Genomic DNA, 17224 nt, shown 5'->3' with positions numbered 1-17224 from the left:
CTTTACCCCCTTTTCAACATTATCTTTTATGGCGCCGGTGAAGTGCAAAAATTTGTGCGCCGCTCGGTAGTGCGCCCCCCCCCCTTTCGCAAAAAGCTGGATCCGCCTATGTGTAAGGTACCCGATTATTTTTCGTGTATTCCATAAAGTTCTCAAAATATCCATATTCAGGTCTGATGGTCAATACTTATCATCTCGCGCTGCATGCACGCTCGCATTTTGATTGATGAGTATCCCAGTATTTCGGTTTATCAAAAATTTCTTATCGCGATTTGCACTCGTATTGATTGCTAAAAATGTATTAACTCATGCATCCTATTCATATGTTACAAAAGTGCTTGAAACATTCCAGTTTTCAGGCGGTTAATATTACCAGATTTCTCGCTCTCATCAGGCTCATTAGATTAATAAATAAGATATTAATTTGATAAATCAATTGTCTCCTTTTTCAGAATATGATTATATCGACAAGTTTCATCTCGCTGAAAGAAAGAGAGAAAGGATAGATAAGATATAATTTCATATATGATGATACATGATGATCATGTCCTTAGAATGTCCCGGTCCGGTCAGATGTAAAAACTTGAAGTAATAGTAATGAAAAATATTAGTTCTTATGTTCTCATATGCTTCTTTTTCATGACTACATATTGTGTCTGCCCCATTTCAAGGTCTTAATACAAAACATTTCCTTCCGTGTTTACGCTCGCATTAGTGGATTGGTGAGATATGTCTGCTCTAATATGAATTCCTAAAGTCAGTCCTTCAAATGTCCCTTTTCTGAACTGAATATCAAAAATTTTCAGCTCGCGCTTCGCGGTCGCATCATTTGAATTCCTACAAACAAGCCTTAATGCCCCTCTTCATGCAGGTCTGAATTTCCAAAATTTTTAGCTCGCGCTTCGCGCTCGATTATTGAAATATTATGGTCTTCCTGAATTCATACAAACAAGTCTTGAAATGCTCCTCTTCAAGTCTGAATTTCATAAATTTTCAGCTCGCGCTCGCAATATATGATTAGTGAGATGCGTATGTTAATCATGACTACAATGACTGCAAGTGCTTCTTGTGTTTAAATGTAATACTAACAAACTCAGCAAGCACTTGGCACTCGCATCAGATGAATATGGTGAGATATGTATACTCTTAATTGATTCCTAAAATATAGTCCTTAAAACGCCCCCTTTGGGGTCAATGTATAAAAAAATCCCAGCTCGTGCTTGGTGCTCGTATTGTTTATTTTGCGAGACAGGTATACGTATAATAATTTTTAAAAATGCTTATATGATGTCCCTTTTTAAGTCTGAATATAAAAAAATTCAGCTCGCGCTTCGCGCTCACATTATTTAATCAGTGAGAGGCCGTTTAATGGCACTGCATGTCCTTAAAATGTCTCTACTAGGTCAGTTTACCTGGCAGCTGAGCACGCGAAACTGAGTGACTCAATTTTTTTGCTGGTGTCCCCCCCCCAAAAAAAAAATGATGTGACCAACGGCACGCCACTGCTTATATCTAAATTAATAGAGTAAAATTTAACAAGCAAAACATTGAATATCTTAACAAAATCTGCTAAAAATAATGAAGTTACAGTTTTACAGCAAAAGTCGGGGCCGGGAGCGAGTCCGGGGAGCGAATACATTGTTGATATAAACTCGTTTTTTTTCCTTATTTCACTCCTCTCTCCCTTCCACTTCTCGCCCTTATCGAAGTAAAATAAACCTTTAATAAAAGACCCGCCTTAACATGATACATTCAAGCACTGGCGGATCCAGGGGGGGGGGGGGGTACGCCCCTGAGAAGTACAATTATCATACAAATTTTTTTTTTGCTCGTCAAATTTTTCACGGGAAAATGCCCCCCCCCCCTTTGGAAAATCCGCCTGGATCCGCCCCTGCATTCAAGGGCATGCATATATACACGAAAACATACCTGTATAAGAGTGTATTTTGATAGACATGGACTTATTGTTAAGATATCATCTGTTAATAGTTTTTGTTGTTCTGCTCTGAAGTGTCCCCGGGGCATTTAATCAAGATGGAAAGCGCGCTATACAAATCTCATGTATTATTATTATTATTATCATTATTATTATTATTATTATTATACCATTATTATTATTATTATTTCATTGTTCCCCTTCTCCGGTTTCTCTACCTTTTCCTGTCTCCATTTTCCTCCCTTCACTTCTCCCCTGGCCCCTCATCCTTTTCCTTTCCTCCGCCTTCCCCGGGCGCGGTGGCTTTGGGGACCGATATTATATTTTTCATTCGGGGGAGACTAGCTGCTTTTTTCAGTTTAATGCTACCTACAATAGGCAATTTTTATTGTATTGAATAAACCAACACCGAAAGTTTCCCAAGCCCCATGACCCCCCCCAAAAAAAAACGCTTTTAGTCTAGAACCGCGCTTGTACCTTCCTTTCTTCTCTCAGATCCAAATCTTTCCCATCCTCTTATTCTCATTCGTTCATTTACTTTTCCTTTCCCCGTGGCCCTGCATGGGAAGCGGGGGTGCTGATTTTTTTTTTTTTTTTTTGGGGGGGGGGGGGGGTGCTGCGCTGCTTGGGGTGTTAGACAATTAAGCAGCGTGCAGGTCCTTGAAATCAGGTTGGTATCAGGTGTGGGTTTTTTTTGGGGGGGGGGCTTTGGGGAATGAAGCCCCCCCCGAAAAAAAAGGATAATAATACTAAAAAATCGACCGCAAAAAAATAGATATATATGTAGAACATATGTGCGTATGTATTCATTAATGCAGTATTCCATTCATGTTGTCAGGTTCTCTAAAATCATTTTTTTTTAATATTCAAATTTGAAAATTTTCTCGCCTCGGTCGCTACTCTTCCTCGCTTGATATTGGATTATTTCAAGAAAGAGAATAAGATAGAAGGGGGAATAGAGAAGAAATAAGGGGAAAAGGAAAGGATCCGAGAGAAGGAAGGTGCAGGCGTGGTTCCGACTAAAAGTTTTGGAGGGCTTCTGCTGGGGACTGGAGAATTTTCAATGTATTGAATAAACCATCATCAAAAAAATTTCAAGCCCCCCCCCCCCAAATAAAAAAAAAGGTCGAGAAACGAGGTCTGGTTGCTATGTTAAAATGTAAAGATTGAGTTTATCCAAATCTAGTTCATTGGAGCTTTTACCTCGTCATTTTTTTTTTTTTTGGGGGGGGGTCGATTAAAATCAGCACCCCTCTTTAAATATCGTTCCCATGCCCTAATGAGTGATCTCATATAAAAGCCAAAAATGTCACCTTTCTAAAGTAAGACTCATTTTAAACTGTGGAACCCATGCAAAGAAAGGATGTTCACCAACTCCGTTCCTCGAAGGTAGGGGGCTACTATACTACCATTCTTCTGCCATGCAGCTTTTATCGGTGTTATCACTTTTATTTAAAATAGTTTAGTTTTGGGCACTTGCTTTACATATTTAACAATTGGATATTAGAAAGCGACTGACAAAGGTTATATCCTGAAAATTTCAGCCCATAGTGCTTTATGCAAACATGACGAAATACGCAGCACCTGTAAAATTTGTCCAATTAACAAAATATAAGTTTTGTTTCACATCAATTTTGAAGCATATTTACGAATATCATCTAGTAATGACATGGAATAATGACAAGCACTTTTGGGGGATTTACAATAACTAAGGATAGGCTTTAAGCATTCAGATTATGCTAACCATTGGGGGTAAACTGTCGATTCTTCTATTGCTAACTCGTCTACTCATCACATGATCTACCTTTATTTAGTCTAATGCTATTCTGTCCATCATCATTTCGTCTAACAACCAGTAGGTCCAATGGCACTTCGTCCAATCACCAGTTCGTCTATGACAGTTTTTGTCTCATAACCAGTTGGTTAATACCCATTTTCTTTTTCATTCATTTTGCCCAATCAACACTATTCCAATTAGACCAAGTGGTATATGGACTAAATGGCTATTGGCACTGATTATTAGACCAAAAGGTGAGTGGATGAAATAGCAATTTGACCATGTGGATAGTGCCATAGTGGACAAACTGATGGTAGACCAAATGATAGCAGATTTTCAAAGCAGTGGGAAACGGAAGGCACTGAAGCGTTGGGACAGGGGCATTGGAACACCCCCCCCCGGCTGCCAGTGTCCAAATGAGTCAATATTTTTGCGGGGCACAACACAAGGGGGAGGATTTTTCAAAATAGTAGCCAGCAAATATTCTGAGGGGGTATGTTTGGCTTTGGCACATTAAACAATAAAATCACACAAGATTAACAATTTGATAGAGTTCATTTTATTTTTTCTTGATGACAAGAGAATTTCATCTGATCTCAGTTCCTCTTGCATATTCAATATTATAAACAATATAAAAACATCTTAACTGTAGTTTACAACAGAAACAGTCAATTAAATCTCAAATATAGACAACAAATACTCAGAGAATTGGCAATAATATATTGCTTCTGTTAACACTTGAACTGCAGTGCAAATGTGCTGTCAATATGTACAAGTTTTGCACAAGTCAAATGTAGTCCACTGTTCGTTTTGTGTTTTTTTTTTTTTCAAATTCAAAGGATTAATCATAAGGAGTCATCACAGAGTTGACCAAAACAATGGGGACCTGGGCAGGAAATAAAAATCCTAGTTCTCACTCAGTACATTTCACACACAGCACTGCTCACACAACAATTCATAACTGTGACACAGGTCACAAATTTGCTGAGTGAACATATCGATGTACCATTTCACTAGAGATCTTTCCTATTAGAAATACATGTACACAAGGTGATAAATCAACAGGGCATGGATGATGGGTCGAAACTCCATCTTAACAATATTCAAAGCATCAATTCTAAATTTTTAAATAATTCTTATGATGTTCCAATCACCAATACTCCAAGAAAAGAGGGGGCAATGTAATAGGATTTGAATAAAAGGCTTTAAGTGTGGTTAGGTTTGGAAGAAAGCCAGGTTTTCCATCATATCAAAGGTGGACTGAAATATAAACTGTAATATTACATGAAAGTATTTTATATCAAAGCCCTTTGAATCATTTAATACAGTGTGCTGTCTGAATGTGTGATATCAAATAGGTTTTCAGCTTGGATGTAATGAACATCTCAAGAAACTAGTGATAGACCGAGTAATACATGCAATACTCGGCCTTTCTGCAAACATGATTTCAAGCTCTAGGGTTTTTACCTCTCCAACAGTACCCCTTTTAGAGAAGAGCAGATAGTACCTGAACACTAATATCTTACACTGGACGTTACTTGGAACACTTCAATCATATTCATATATATTTTCTTCGCTTTTTACTTGTTTTATCAGTTATTATTATCATGATTTTCGTAATAATGGTTATATACAGGAAGATACTTTATTCAGGACTTGCAAAAATAAAAGCACAATGCGATTCAGAATTTGTGGTATAATGGAAGTCTTCACGATGTTCATATCCACATATACATTGCATCTGTGCAAGGACATCAGAGGAAGAAGATATTTCTAATGTACTTCCAATATAACACTTTAGCAAACTGACTAAAAAAGGCTTTCAGTCAGTTTGAAAAATTGAAGTGAATACACAACTATAACTGCTTTGTCAGAAATTTAAGAGTACTCTAAAAAGGCATATTGCATGACAACTGAACCAATTTGTACAATATGTTTGAAAATACTTATGTTGATGAAAAGGATTATGAGAAACCTCATTGTGTCAATATCTGTGTGTGTGTTTTTTTTTTAACCAAGAACTGCTTCGAGGACAATCATGTAATGTCATCTAAAAGCATACTTTATCGGACAATAAAACAGTATCAGATCATGATCACTAGGACCACAAGACCAGATTTCAAATATTATGTATCATAACCAAGAATTCTGATTTGGCACTCACAAATTTAAGTTAAATGAATCTCAATTATTCATATTTCAATTTGAAGCAGTTTTGAAAATTAATAAAATTCATAGACACAATGTCTTCAAAACACTTCTGAAAAGCATAAAAATTACAAAATTGATATTTTAATAATCTAGTACAAGTCAATGCAAACATAAATAGAATAATCACACTAACAATTTTATTCTTCAACAGGGCTAGATATATTCACCTGAGATTTTAATAATTGTGCAAATATAGCTGGGGCTTGAATTTCTTTGAAATGTGTTTTTTTTTCTTATCAGCCGGAAGCACAGTAAGTCAACAGCTGCTTGCAAGTGAGAATTCAACTAAAATAAAATCACATATTCTTTTCCAACCAACAAATAATACAATTTTGGCTTCTTTTTCAAATATCTGTACTTGTATAAGATAGTATACCTATGCTTCAAAAATACCTTATGTTAGATTACCATTGCCAATTTTTCAACTTGATTAGGCCAGATCAAATTGGTTAAAATTCGGCCTAGTAACTTAAAAATGTAGCCCATCATGGTAATGAGGGCAAATCTACTTTCAACAGACAAATCAGCAATGCTCTGGCTCCATACTTCGTTCTTTTTTTGGGGGGGGGGACACATTCATAATACTGATGTAGGTACAAGGGCAGCATCAATAAAGGTATACCAAAGCCAACCATGGCAGATTCGCAAAGGATGATCTTGCTGAGCTGGACCAACCAAGATCTCAAATAGCAACATCAGGCATGATCCCTATGAAAACTTCAGCAGTGGAAGTGCACTAGACAAGGAAAAAATGTGTATTGGACTGTGTGTGTATGTCTTTTATCATCTATTTCTCATCTCATATCTTCATTATTTCAATCCTTTTCCTAAATGTATAGCTATCGACAGGACACCGCTAAGAACAAGCAAACACAGTTGAGTCAAGTTCTATACACGTTTGGATCACTGTTAAGAGAGTTCCAGCTGATTCTTCCATGAAATGCTATTGGGTGGGTCAATGACTTAAGAACCTCTCTGGAAACATCACTGAAAGGGTCTAGAGACAAGGTGACATGCTGGTACACAACAATTACAGCTGTGGTCTTCACCAGTAAGAACTCCTACAACCCTCAGTAGTATTAAGCAGCCACCACATGCTGCATTCACTACACCATCACTTATTAGATGAAGGCATCTTCCAACACTACGTGTTTCAGGTGTAAATTTCATCATAAATCAAACTCGGCTGCATCTTTCTTGTAGAGCTTCCCATAGCGTCCCATATACTTCTTGATGTATTCTTTGGCTTTGTGTTTGACATTCTCGTTGACTTCCAGGTCCTCGATATTCCGGCAGTGTTTCAGCTCTTTCGCCATGATGCCATGGGTCAGCTTCCGAGCAAGATGCTTGAAGTCCTCTGTGTTAGTGATGCGCCCCATCTTACAGTCTGGCTTGCGGTATGCATTGAGGTAGCCAACGACATGGTGGGACATCTACAACAGGGAAATTGGAAAAAGGGAACATGGATAGAATTATCAAGAAGTCAAATTATTCCAAAAAGCTGATGATGTGCATTACTTTTATAATTATTTCGTTTATATTTCTTCCATCTTCTTCCAATGGAAGCTCCAATCCCACTTCATAAGGCTGTTTCTAAGTTACTTACAAATTTGTGCATGACTGATAACAATGTCATTTACTGAATAAAATTCTCAATAATGTGTATCAGCTAAAGCTGGAATTTCATTTTATACAATTGCAATTCCTTTAAAAATCAATTTGAAAGCAAATTTATATGCCAAGTTGGTTAGGATTTTACAAAGTTAACTCTAATGTGAAAACAGGGAAAATTTGGGGCATCTTATTCAGCACTAGAAAGGGTCATCAGTCATTTATGTAAATCACAAAACTGCTTTATGAAACAGCAACCTGGAGCAGTCTAGAATGCACTCACAACTGACATTTTCTGAAACTTTATGAAACAGGCCCTTTGGATATATATCAACCAAGTGATGAGGCTCACCTTTGACCTGAAAGCCTCCTTGAGTCTCTTGGCAGCTTCAGAGGAAGTATCAGCAGGCCGTAGTTGTCTTCTGTCTAGCCTTCTCATCATAGGTTGGCGTATTAGATCCACCACCAGCCTCCTCATCATACATTTCACCTTCATTATCCTCCCACGTCGGCATCTCCCACTGAGTCTGCCTTGTAACTGAGTGGTAGTAATAGGTTTTTCCCTCAGCATCCTGTGCGGTCTTCCACTTGGGAGGAAGCTTGGCAGTCTTTGGTTTGGCAGGGGGTGAAGGAATTGACTCTGTAACCTGTTTCATATAAAGGGAAAATTAAGAATTTTAGGTAAACAAGTGGAATGCCTCTGGCCGTCTCACCTGCATCACGCGATTCAATATAGCAGCAGTGCTGACTTTGAATACTACTCTAACTCGCACAAGATGTTCAGTGATACATGGTTACTCTTATGTCCACTTTTTATGAACTAGACCAATAAACTTACAGAGATATGATGGTGATTCAACAAAAAACCCCAACATGGCCAAAGTTCATTGACCTTACATGACCTTTGACCTTGATCATGTGACCTGAAACTCGAACAGGATGTTCAGTGATACTTGATTACTCTTATGTACAAGTTTCATGAATCACATCCATAAACTTTCAAAGTTATGATGGTAATTCAACAGATACACCCAATTTGGCCAAAGTTCATTGACCTTTGACCTTGGTCATGTGACCTGAAACGCGCACAGGATGTTCAGTGATACTTGATTACTCTAATGTCCAAGTTTAATGAACTAGACCAATAAACTTTCAAAGTTATGATGGTAATTCAACAGATACCCCCGATTCGGCAAAAGTTCATTGACCCTAAATGACCTTTGACCTTTATCATGAGACCTGAAACTTGCGCAAAATTTTCAGTGATGCTTGATTACTATTGTGTCCAAGTTTCATGAATCAGATCCATAAACTTTCAAAGTTATGATGGGAATTCAACAGATATCCCCAATTCGGCCAAAGTTCATTGACCCTAAATGACCTTTGACCTTCGTCATGTGACGTGAAACTCATGTAGGATGTTCAGTGATACTTGATTAACCTAATGTCCAAGTTTCATGAACTAGGTCCATATATTTTCTAAGTTATGATGACATTTCACAAACTTAACCTCAGGTTAAGATTTCGATGTTGATTCCTCCAACATGGTCTAAGTTCATTGACCCTAAATGACCTTTGACCTTGGTCATGTGACATGAAACTCTAATAGGATGTTCAGTAATACTTGATTAACCTTATGGCCAAGTTTTATTAACTAGGTCCATATACTTTCTAAGTTATGATGTCATTTCAAAAACTTAACCTCAGGTTAAGATTTGATGTTGACGCCGCCGCCGCCGTCGGAAAAGCGGCGCCTATAGTCTCACTTTGCTTCGCAGGTGAGACAAAAATACTAAATAGCATTGCAACCTTAACATAGTTATATGGATTTTTTTCTCATTTTTTTAAACAAATATTCAAATAAGAGGCTCTATGCAACTGGAAAAAATATAGGAATGAACTGCCACAACTGAAATGCTGAAATTTGATTGTGCTTGGTATATACATCAGATTAAACTTGATTTCTGACCACTCTCCATTTATAAGGAGGTGCGATACACACTGATATAGTGTCATATATCAAGAAATAATCTTTTATTTCTGAGGCTTCCTGTTATGAGAGCTCCAGCTGCCATTTTCTGGTGCATTCAAGGAATTACTACTTCAAGGTACCCATTCCCCCAGTGAATAATCCAGAAATGAGGTCAGAGAAATACAAAGTGCCTACCTGTGGTTGCTGTTGTTGCACTCCAGCCATTTGTTGCTGATGTTGAACATGGGGTGAGATGCCCTGCTCTGTTGCAGCTAGAGGAACAATGGTCTGTGTCACCAACATGCCATCTGGAGTGACAAAGGTGAAGGTTGTCTGGGCAGCTTGCTGTGGCTGTTATCAAGAGAGAGATGTAATGTAAATCATATGAAGCTCTACTTCTAAATGTTAAAAAATTGGGAAGGAATGCTCAGAATTGTCAAAACATGGGATATCAGCACAACACAAATTTGTACTTCAAATGAAGAATTCAAACCATGTCTACCAATATTTTCAGAAAAGTCCCAAAACCTTTTATATTTTGATAAATCTTACGTATGTGACATCATTATTTCATCACACCCTCCCTCAGAAAACATAGAAAAACGCATAGTTGTCACAGATGCACAAGCTGAAGATCACCAATGCATGCAAGGCAATGGCTTCAGCCTCCAAGAGGGCAGTATGATGATATCAATGCACAAGTTCTATTCAATAAATGTCATGAGATAGTATGTCAGCACTCAACACTGGATATCATCAAGTGTAATATATTATATCAGAGCACTGACACATAATCAAGCATTATAACAATTTCATGGCATTTGCCACAGCACGTCATAAAACTGGAATAATCAACCTATAAAACTTACTGCTTGAGGTAGTACTGGTGTCTGTAAGACTTGAGGTGCTTGGGCCACTGGGAGAACACCTGGGGCAGCCTGTGCAGGAGCATAACTCTGTGGGTTTACACTAGCCACGCTGGATGAGGGTGAGGGTAGTACTGGACTGGCGCTGCTGACAGGTGCAGCTGGGGCCACGTACGTAGTAGATGGAGGACTTTTCTTCGAGGACTGCACAAAAATATAAAGGTGTGGATACAATACAAAATATTTAAACAGAATAAACTTCTTTATTTACTTAAGAGGGTAACACATACTTGATGCCTCACAGAAATATGTAAGATCGTTATTCACGTGTAAATTTATGTGATACATGAAACATGTTTTTTGTTGAACAACTCTTGATTCAATATCTAATCAAAAAAAAAAGGAGATGCGAGACAATATCATATCATTTATATCTATGCAGTACATACAATTGTACATAAAACATGAAAATGCTAAATCTCATTTCAACTCATTCTAATAAAATTATTGTTTATTTAATTATTCGATTTAAATATACTGCTTCGGTCATCTCATTGTTTGGAATGACTTGGAATATTAACAAAGAGATAAAGAAATTAATGAAGGAGATGAAAGGAAATCAACAAACCTTGGCTGCACTCTTCTGTGATTTTGACTTCTTTGATTTGCGAGTTGGGACAGGCAATGAGGGGGGAGGCATCAGCTCTTCTTCACGTGGGCCTGGTTGGCTGGGTACCTGGGCAGGTCCTGCAGCAGGAATGGGTACAACCTGTGGCACATGCACTTCCTGAGGGGGTACTGCATCCACCGGAGGTTGCATCATTTGGGGTTCCGGAGGTTGCATCATCTGGGGTTCTGAATGGTACATGCTAGGGTCACCCGGATGGGGCTGCCCTCCTAAGAGATGAACATCCATGTTAGGCTGGAAATGTTGCCCCATCATGTGTGGATCCATATTGGGGTGCTCAGGGTGGGGGTGTCCCATTACATTAGGATCCATGTCAGGGTGCATTTGGTAGTCCATACCAGGGTGCATCTGCTCCAGACCAGGATGAGGTAGTAGCCCCTCGCGTTGCTGTGGCATACCCATCATACCTGGAGGCCCATGTTCCTGAGGTGGTATTGGAAACCCGCTATCATCATACATCGGCTGTCGTTCGTGAGGTGGCGGCATGTGATGTTCATGCATAGGATGGTGGTATCCTTCCTCCATGCCCAAGTGTTCATGTTGCTGCATCATCTCAGGAAACTGTCCTTGCATGTCCGGGTGGATGTGATCCGGATGATAGGGCATGTCAGGATGCGGCATGTCTGGATGTCCCATGTAGGGTTCCCCCATTGGCATCCCATCCATATGCCCAGGTATGACCTCAATGGGCATCCCATGCTCATTGACCATCATACCCGGAGCATTGGGGTCCACAGGAAAACCATTGACATCTATGAACTGAGCCATCTGCTGCTGTCTCTGTTGCTCACTCTCCTGCCACTGAGCCATCATCAGGGCCTCTTGCTCTTTACGAGCCGCATCTTCCCTTTCCTTCGCTTCCACCTGCATCTCAAACAAATGTCTTCTCTCCTCTTTACTCATTTTCTTTGTTTCTCTGTCCTTATCAATTTTTACATCCTCTTTGACCACTCCCTTTTCCTTCCTTTGGTTCTTTTCCTTTAGCATCCTTCCAGGGTTTCCTGAGCTTCGGAGGTGTTGCATTTGCATCAGAGTCCTTTGACCAAGATGACTTGGTCTCCCGCTCTTTACTGTTGGACCTACTTCGTTTTCTCCTTGATTTATCATCACTTTTATCCCTATCTTTTCTATCTCTGTCTCGATGCCGATCTCGATCACCATCTCTACCTCTGTCTCTATGATGCCTATCATCTCTGTCCCTACTTCTATCCCTGTCTCTTCCATGATCACGATCTCGATGGCGATCTCTATCATAGTCTCTATCACGGTCGTATCTGCGATCCCTATCCCTGTCATGTTCACGATGCCTGTCTCTATCCTTTTCACTCTCCTTCTTTGGTATCCTATATATTTCCTGTACAAATATAATAAGAAAATGTAACTAAGTTCTTGAAATTAAAACATCTCACAAAAAAAGTCAATTCATTTTTTTCCAGAATACTAATCAACACATATACAAAATACCTTGATATAATGATGGCTTATTTGATAGATATTTTTTGCTCATAAAAAATTAACTCTGAATTTGGGTCCAGTAACAAAGTTTAGCCCTTGATTACAAACATTCATCATTAAGTTCCATCAAGCATACAAATCAAATGCAAAGCCACTGGATGAGGCCTGAATGATGTTTCTTCAGCAGTTATGTAGACCTGAAGAAATTTCATTATGAAAGAAGACTTAACCAGTTAATAAACAACTATTTTACCTTCCACATATTCAAACTTTCTGAGTTACAAACTTTTCAGAGCAGGATTTCTCAATTTTCTCACTTTAATTTATTGGCCCATGATATTGTTACACTATAATGATATTGTTTTACATCTTTGAAACTAGTAATTGCTCTGCTGGAAATGCACTGTCATCCTTGGGTGAGGAGTGAGTAGCAGTTTTAGATTTCTTGTAAACAAGGAAGGCACACATGCCCACCTCAAATAAATTCAAAGAAGAAAACTGGGAAATCCTGCACTTATATAGTCTGAAGTAGGTTGAAATCAAATTTCATGAAACTTTTAGGAAATCTATTTCATGAAGTGGTTAATTGTCAGTCTTTGAAACTGAATTTCTTATGTACTTCTCTACTTCATAGGCCAGCGGGTATACAGGAAATTGCAACAGTGACTGGCAGCATCAGTCACGCTCTGGTGGGCTGACAGGCTTGACTCAAGCCTATGTTGTTTCTTAAAGCTGTTTGTAAAGTTACCATGAGTTTACGCATGACTGGAACATGCTCTTTGGTTGTAAGTCAACTACACAGGGATATCAAAGAGCTAAAGGGTCACCAGTCGTTCCGTAAAGTCATTTGTAACTTACAAACATCTTAATGAAACACATACCAGGACTCCAATTTGTATTGCCCAATTCATGAAAAACATATCATCTTAGGAGGTTCTTTGATATCAAGGTCAAATACAGTCAAACCGTGTTATCAGTTACCTCTCTAGCAGGCACATTTAGGGTCATATTTAAAGCTTCTCTTGGCTGGTCACTATAGACAGGGTTCACTGAATCATATTGGCCTTATCTGACCTTGATTGTATTTTTGATAACTGCTACTTCGTTACAAATATGAAAACAATTCATATACACATGATATCTAGTGGTAAATTACACAACAAATATATAGAATGAAACCTACTTTGAGGTCACTCCATGAGCTCAAGAGAGATGAAATAATGTTGGCCAGTTCTGACTTGCCACCCTGTTCATCTTCATCAGTTTTGCTTTCTGCCTCATTATCAGTCTCAGCTAGAACCATGCTTGATGGCTGCTCAACGTTTGAAGTCCCGTTTCCAGATTCAGATGTACTGGCTGCCGAGGATTCACTTATAATAATGACATCCTCTGATTGTGAGATCGCTGCGCCTGTCTCGGCATCAGACGAAGAGTTTTGAGATTGCACTTGTCTTGCTGCATCTGCAGCTAACGATTTAAGCGTCCTTACTTCAGTGTTGTCGTTGACATCTTGAAGACCTGCTTCTGTGCTATCAACAACAGCACTTTCAAGAACCATTTTGTCCTTGCTTAACGATTCTGCCACTGCACTACTAGAAGTCGCAGCGTCAGAGGCAGAGTCTGGTTGCCCTTGTGCCTCGTCACCCTGTTGCTCATTCTGGGAATCTTCTGCACTGGATGTTGGCTTCTCCATGGATTCTCCTTCACTACCTGTAGATGTCGGAGACTCGTTACTCTCTACTTCAAGCCTTTGTCGAAGCGCGAGCGGTAGTCCCGAAGGTGCTTCACTGTCCATATCACTTTCAGAACTTGTTGCTTCTGCAATTGATTTGAGCATCTCCATATTGGTACTCATGCTTGATGCCATTGCAGCTGAGATTGGTGTATCAGAGCGCGAGGGTGTCTCACTTGCACTTGATGAGTCAACGTCGCTGTCAGCCTTGGTAACAGAACTCATTTCTTGGGTTGGTCCTTGCTTGGCAAAGTCTCTTGCCCACCTCTCAATAACAGAAAGAACCTTGCTGTCTTCTAATGCATTCTTGTTTGGAATAGGAAGCTTGGCCAAGGTAGTGAGGATCTGTGGTGAAGCAAATAAGAATTTTATCAATTGAGAATTTGACGCTGAACTGCACACATTTCAATGTCAATCATAAAACATGTCTTGCAAAAGGAGGGAAATTGTTTAATCTCCTATTAACAATATCAATATTCCAGTATCAGGAGATGGCAAATTGTGTCATGACATATGGCAGGGTCACATTTTTAACCACTGCATTTTGGAGTTTCAACGGTAAAATAGAATGATAGTTTCAATCATACCAAGCACAATTGTCTAACCTCAAAGAATCTCTTTCTCTTGTGAGAATGCCCAGAGAATTTAGGCCTTGCTCAGCTAAGATGTAACAATGCTGAGAAATATTTCCTGGAGTGAAATGCTTCAAATTCAATATTCTTATTGCAAATGTTATGCAGACAAACTCATGACATCATAACGATTTCATCAAAATATCCCTTTGACATTGTACTTTAAAAACAAAAGGGTTGTTAAGCTTTATTCTCACCTGCATTTGAAGTTCAGCAGGGTTGTCTCCCAAGTCCACCATCCAGCTCCAGATCAGCCTGAGACCATGATGGAATAGGAAGTATTTCAGGTAAGTCTGCTCAGTCGTTTCCTACATACATGTTAAAAAAAAAGAGCAGTATAAAGAATGAAACAAAGTCTATGCCCTGTTTCACAAAACTTGTTACAAATATGAAATCAACATTCTATGACGAATTATACCTTGCATCAATCAATAAGTTCCTTTTACAGTTAATCTAGACATCAATGATTATAAAATACTGTTTAAAACACATATACCTATGAAGACACAATGCTGCTGAGACAGAATGTATGCGCTATTCATAATTGTTTTTAAAGGCGACTCTAAACCAATGAATTACTGCTGACAAATAATTATTGTGTTACATTTTTTGGAGGAAAGAAATCAAGATATTATGGTTGTAAACTTCCACCATTAAAAACATTCAAGTCACTCCCTCACAATGAAAGTACATCTTACCTGTAGCAATTTAAGAAGTGCAAATCTCTGTTTTGGTTGATCTGCTCTCACCATGAACCTTGATAGAGCGATAGTGTGGTCATTGGACTGTAATCCACATTCATCTAACTCGTCAACCATCTGTTGAATTTCATCTTCCAACTGTAATGGTAAAAATATTTGAAACAATTAAACGTATCATGCTGAGATTAGAACATCAGAACTAAGTTTTTAATCAGGCCTTTACATCATACAGTCAGAGTTCTGTCTTTTTCAAGAGCATGGAATATATTACGGGTTTGTTTTTTCATAAATTTGAACTAAATCAGGAAGTTTTGTCCAATTCAATTAATCAATATGCACCAGACCGCTGTTTATCGCAAGGAATGAATTGCATAAAAACAGAGGGTTCACTTACAGTGATATCTGTAAAAGCTTCTTTCCTTCGCTTCTCTCCAACACTCCCTCTTCTCCTAGGTGTTGTATCTTTGCCTTCCTTCTGTTTCTTCTGTTTGCCAATCACACCCCTGCACTTATCAGATCCACAAAGACACTTCTGAGCTTCTTGTCTGAGAAAAGATAAAGCAAAGACAATTGCTTCTTTATCTTCTACACAGCTCACTCCCAAACCCTTGTCAAATGATTAGCTTTGAATTTTTTAATGCAGTAAGGTGTGATTCCTTTATAACAGGCTGTCACACTTTTTGCTAAAAAGCAATAATTGTTTACAGCCCCATCCATCCAGTGTATTTTATCTTGTCACAAGGCGACAAAATATTTCAAACCAGTTTATATCTAACAAAAGTGCAAATAAAATCGGATATGTGCAACTAATTTGTCAAGAGTTGTAGGAATAAACTTGTAACATAACAAATAACCATAACATCTCATGACACGAGCAGTGACATAATGGAATAATCACGATGTGATGAGTTTTTTCATGCATATTTGGCCCCCCCCCCCCTTTTTTAAGACTCAAGTCATATGTGTGTTTATTAATATAATTGGTGCAATAAATCTCACCATTTCTGAAAACAAAGGACAGTAAAACTGATGTAAAGAAAGATTGATACAATTATTATTATTATAAGTATTAGTAAACAATATCTTGCTATCCTACCCACGAAATTCTAAACTTACATAGGTCTAGCAACAGGGTTGATACAAGTGAGAATGATCCACTTACCCATAGACTTCAAACTGGTAGTCAAATGTAAGCTCCTCACCAGGTTTGACCTGTCTCTTGGTAAAGAATCCTACTCGAAGCTGACCGTTCACTGTCCACTGCAAAAACAGAAAATTGCATTTTGTTTGAATCTCGTACACAAAAAAATGTCATATCTCTTCTATTTTTTCATTAAATCCAACATAAAATTAGCTGTTTGTTACCAATAATCAAGATTTAAACCAGTATATTGTTGCTAGACTTACAAACAAGACCGTGTATAAATTTAAATAAATACTCTTGTAGGTAACCATGCATCTGATTGATTCAGTATTTTCAAACAAGACACATTCCATATTGTCTCATGATTCACATACTGCACTTCAAGCAAAATGTTCATCTCCCATACGCCATTCCTCCTTCATTCCTGTAATAAAGTATTTACTCAATCACCATGCTACTGTTATCACATGGAGTGTCTAATTTCTGGTTAATTTCTATA

General features: G+C 38.4%; 1 protein-coding gene across 1 annotated transcript in view; it reads right to left on the bottom strand.

Annotated features, from left to right (window-relative positions):
- Window positions 1-6487: 6487 nt before the first annotated feature.
- The window catches only part of LOC121424717, a 35119-nt gene continuing 24382 nt past the window's right edge, over window positions 6488-17224 (bottom strand). The window contains 12 exon segments of the mRNA XM_041620470.1: window positions 6488-7357; window positions 7888-7942; window positions 7944-8182; window positions 9703-9858; window positions 10377-10577; window positions 11002-12030; window positions 12032-12415; window positions 13700-14593; window positions 15078-15188; window positions 15579-15719; window positions 15976-16126; window positions 16744-16841. Coding sequence (XP_041476404.1) covers window positions 7094-7357; window positions 7888-7942; window positions 7944-8182; window positions 9703-9858; window positions 10377-10577; window positions 11002-12030; window positions 12032-12415; window positions 13700-14593; window positions 15078-15188; window positions 15579-15719; window positions 15976-16126; window positions 16744-16841 — 3723 coding nt within the window. The 3' untranslated portion in view covers window positions 6488-7093.

Source organism: Lytechinus variegatus, chromosome 1 (genome assembly GCF_018143015.1).
Source record: "Lytechinus variegatus isolate NC3 chromosome 1, Lvar_3.0, whole genome shotgun sequence".
In the NCBI taxonomy this organism is placed as follows: domain Eukaryota; kingdom Metazoa; phylum Echinodermata; class Echinoidea; order Temnopleuroida; family Toxopneustidae; genus Lytechinus; species Lytechinus variegatus.
Note: the sequence above shows the minus strand (reverse complement) of the source record. Positions and strands in the feature narration are given on the sequence as shown.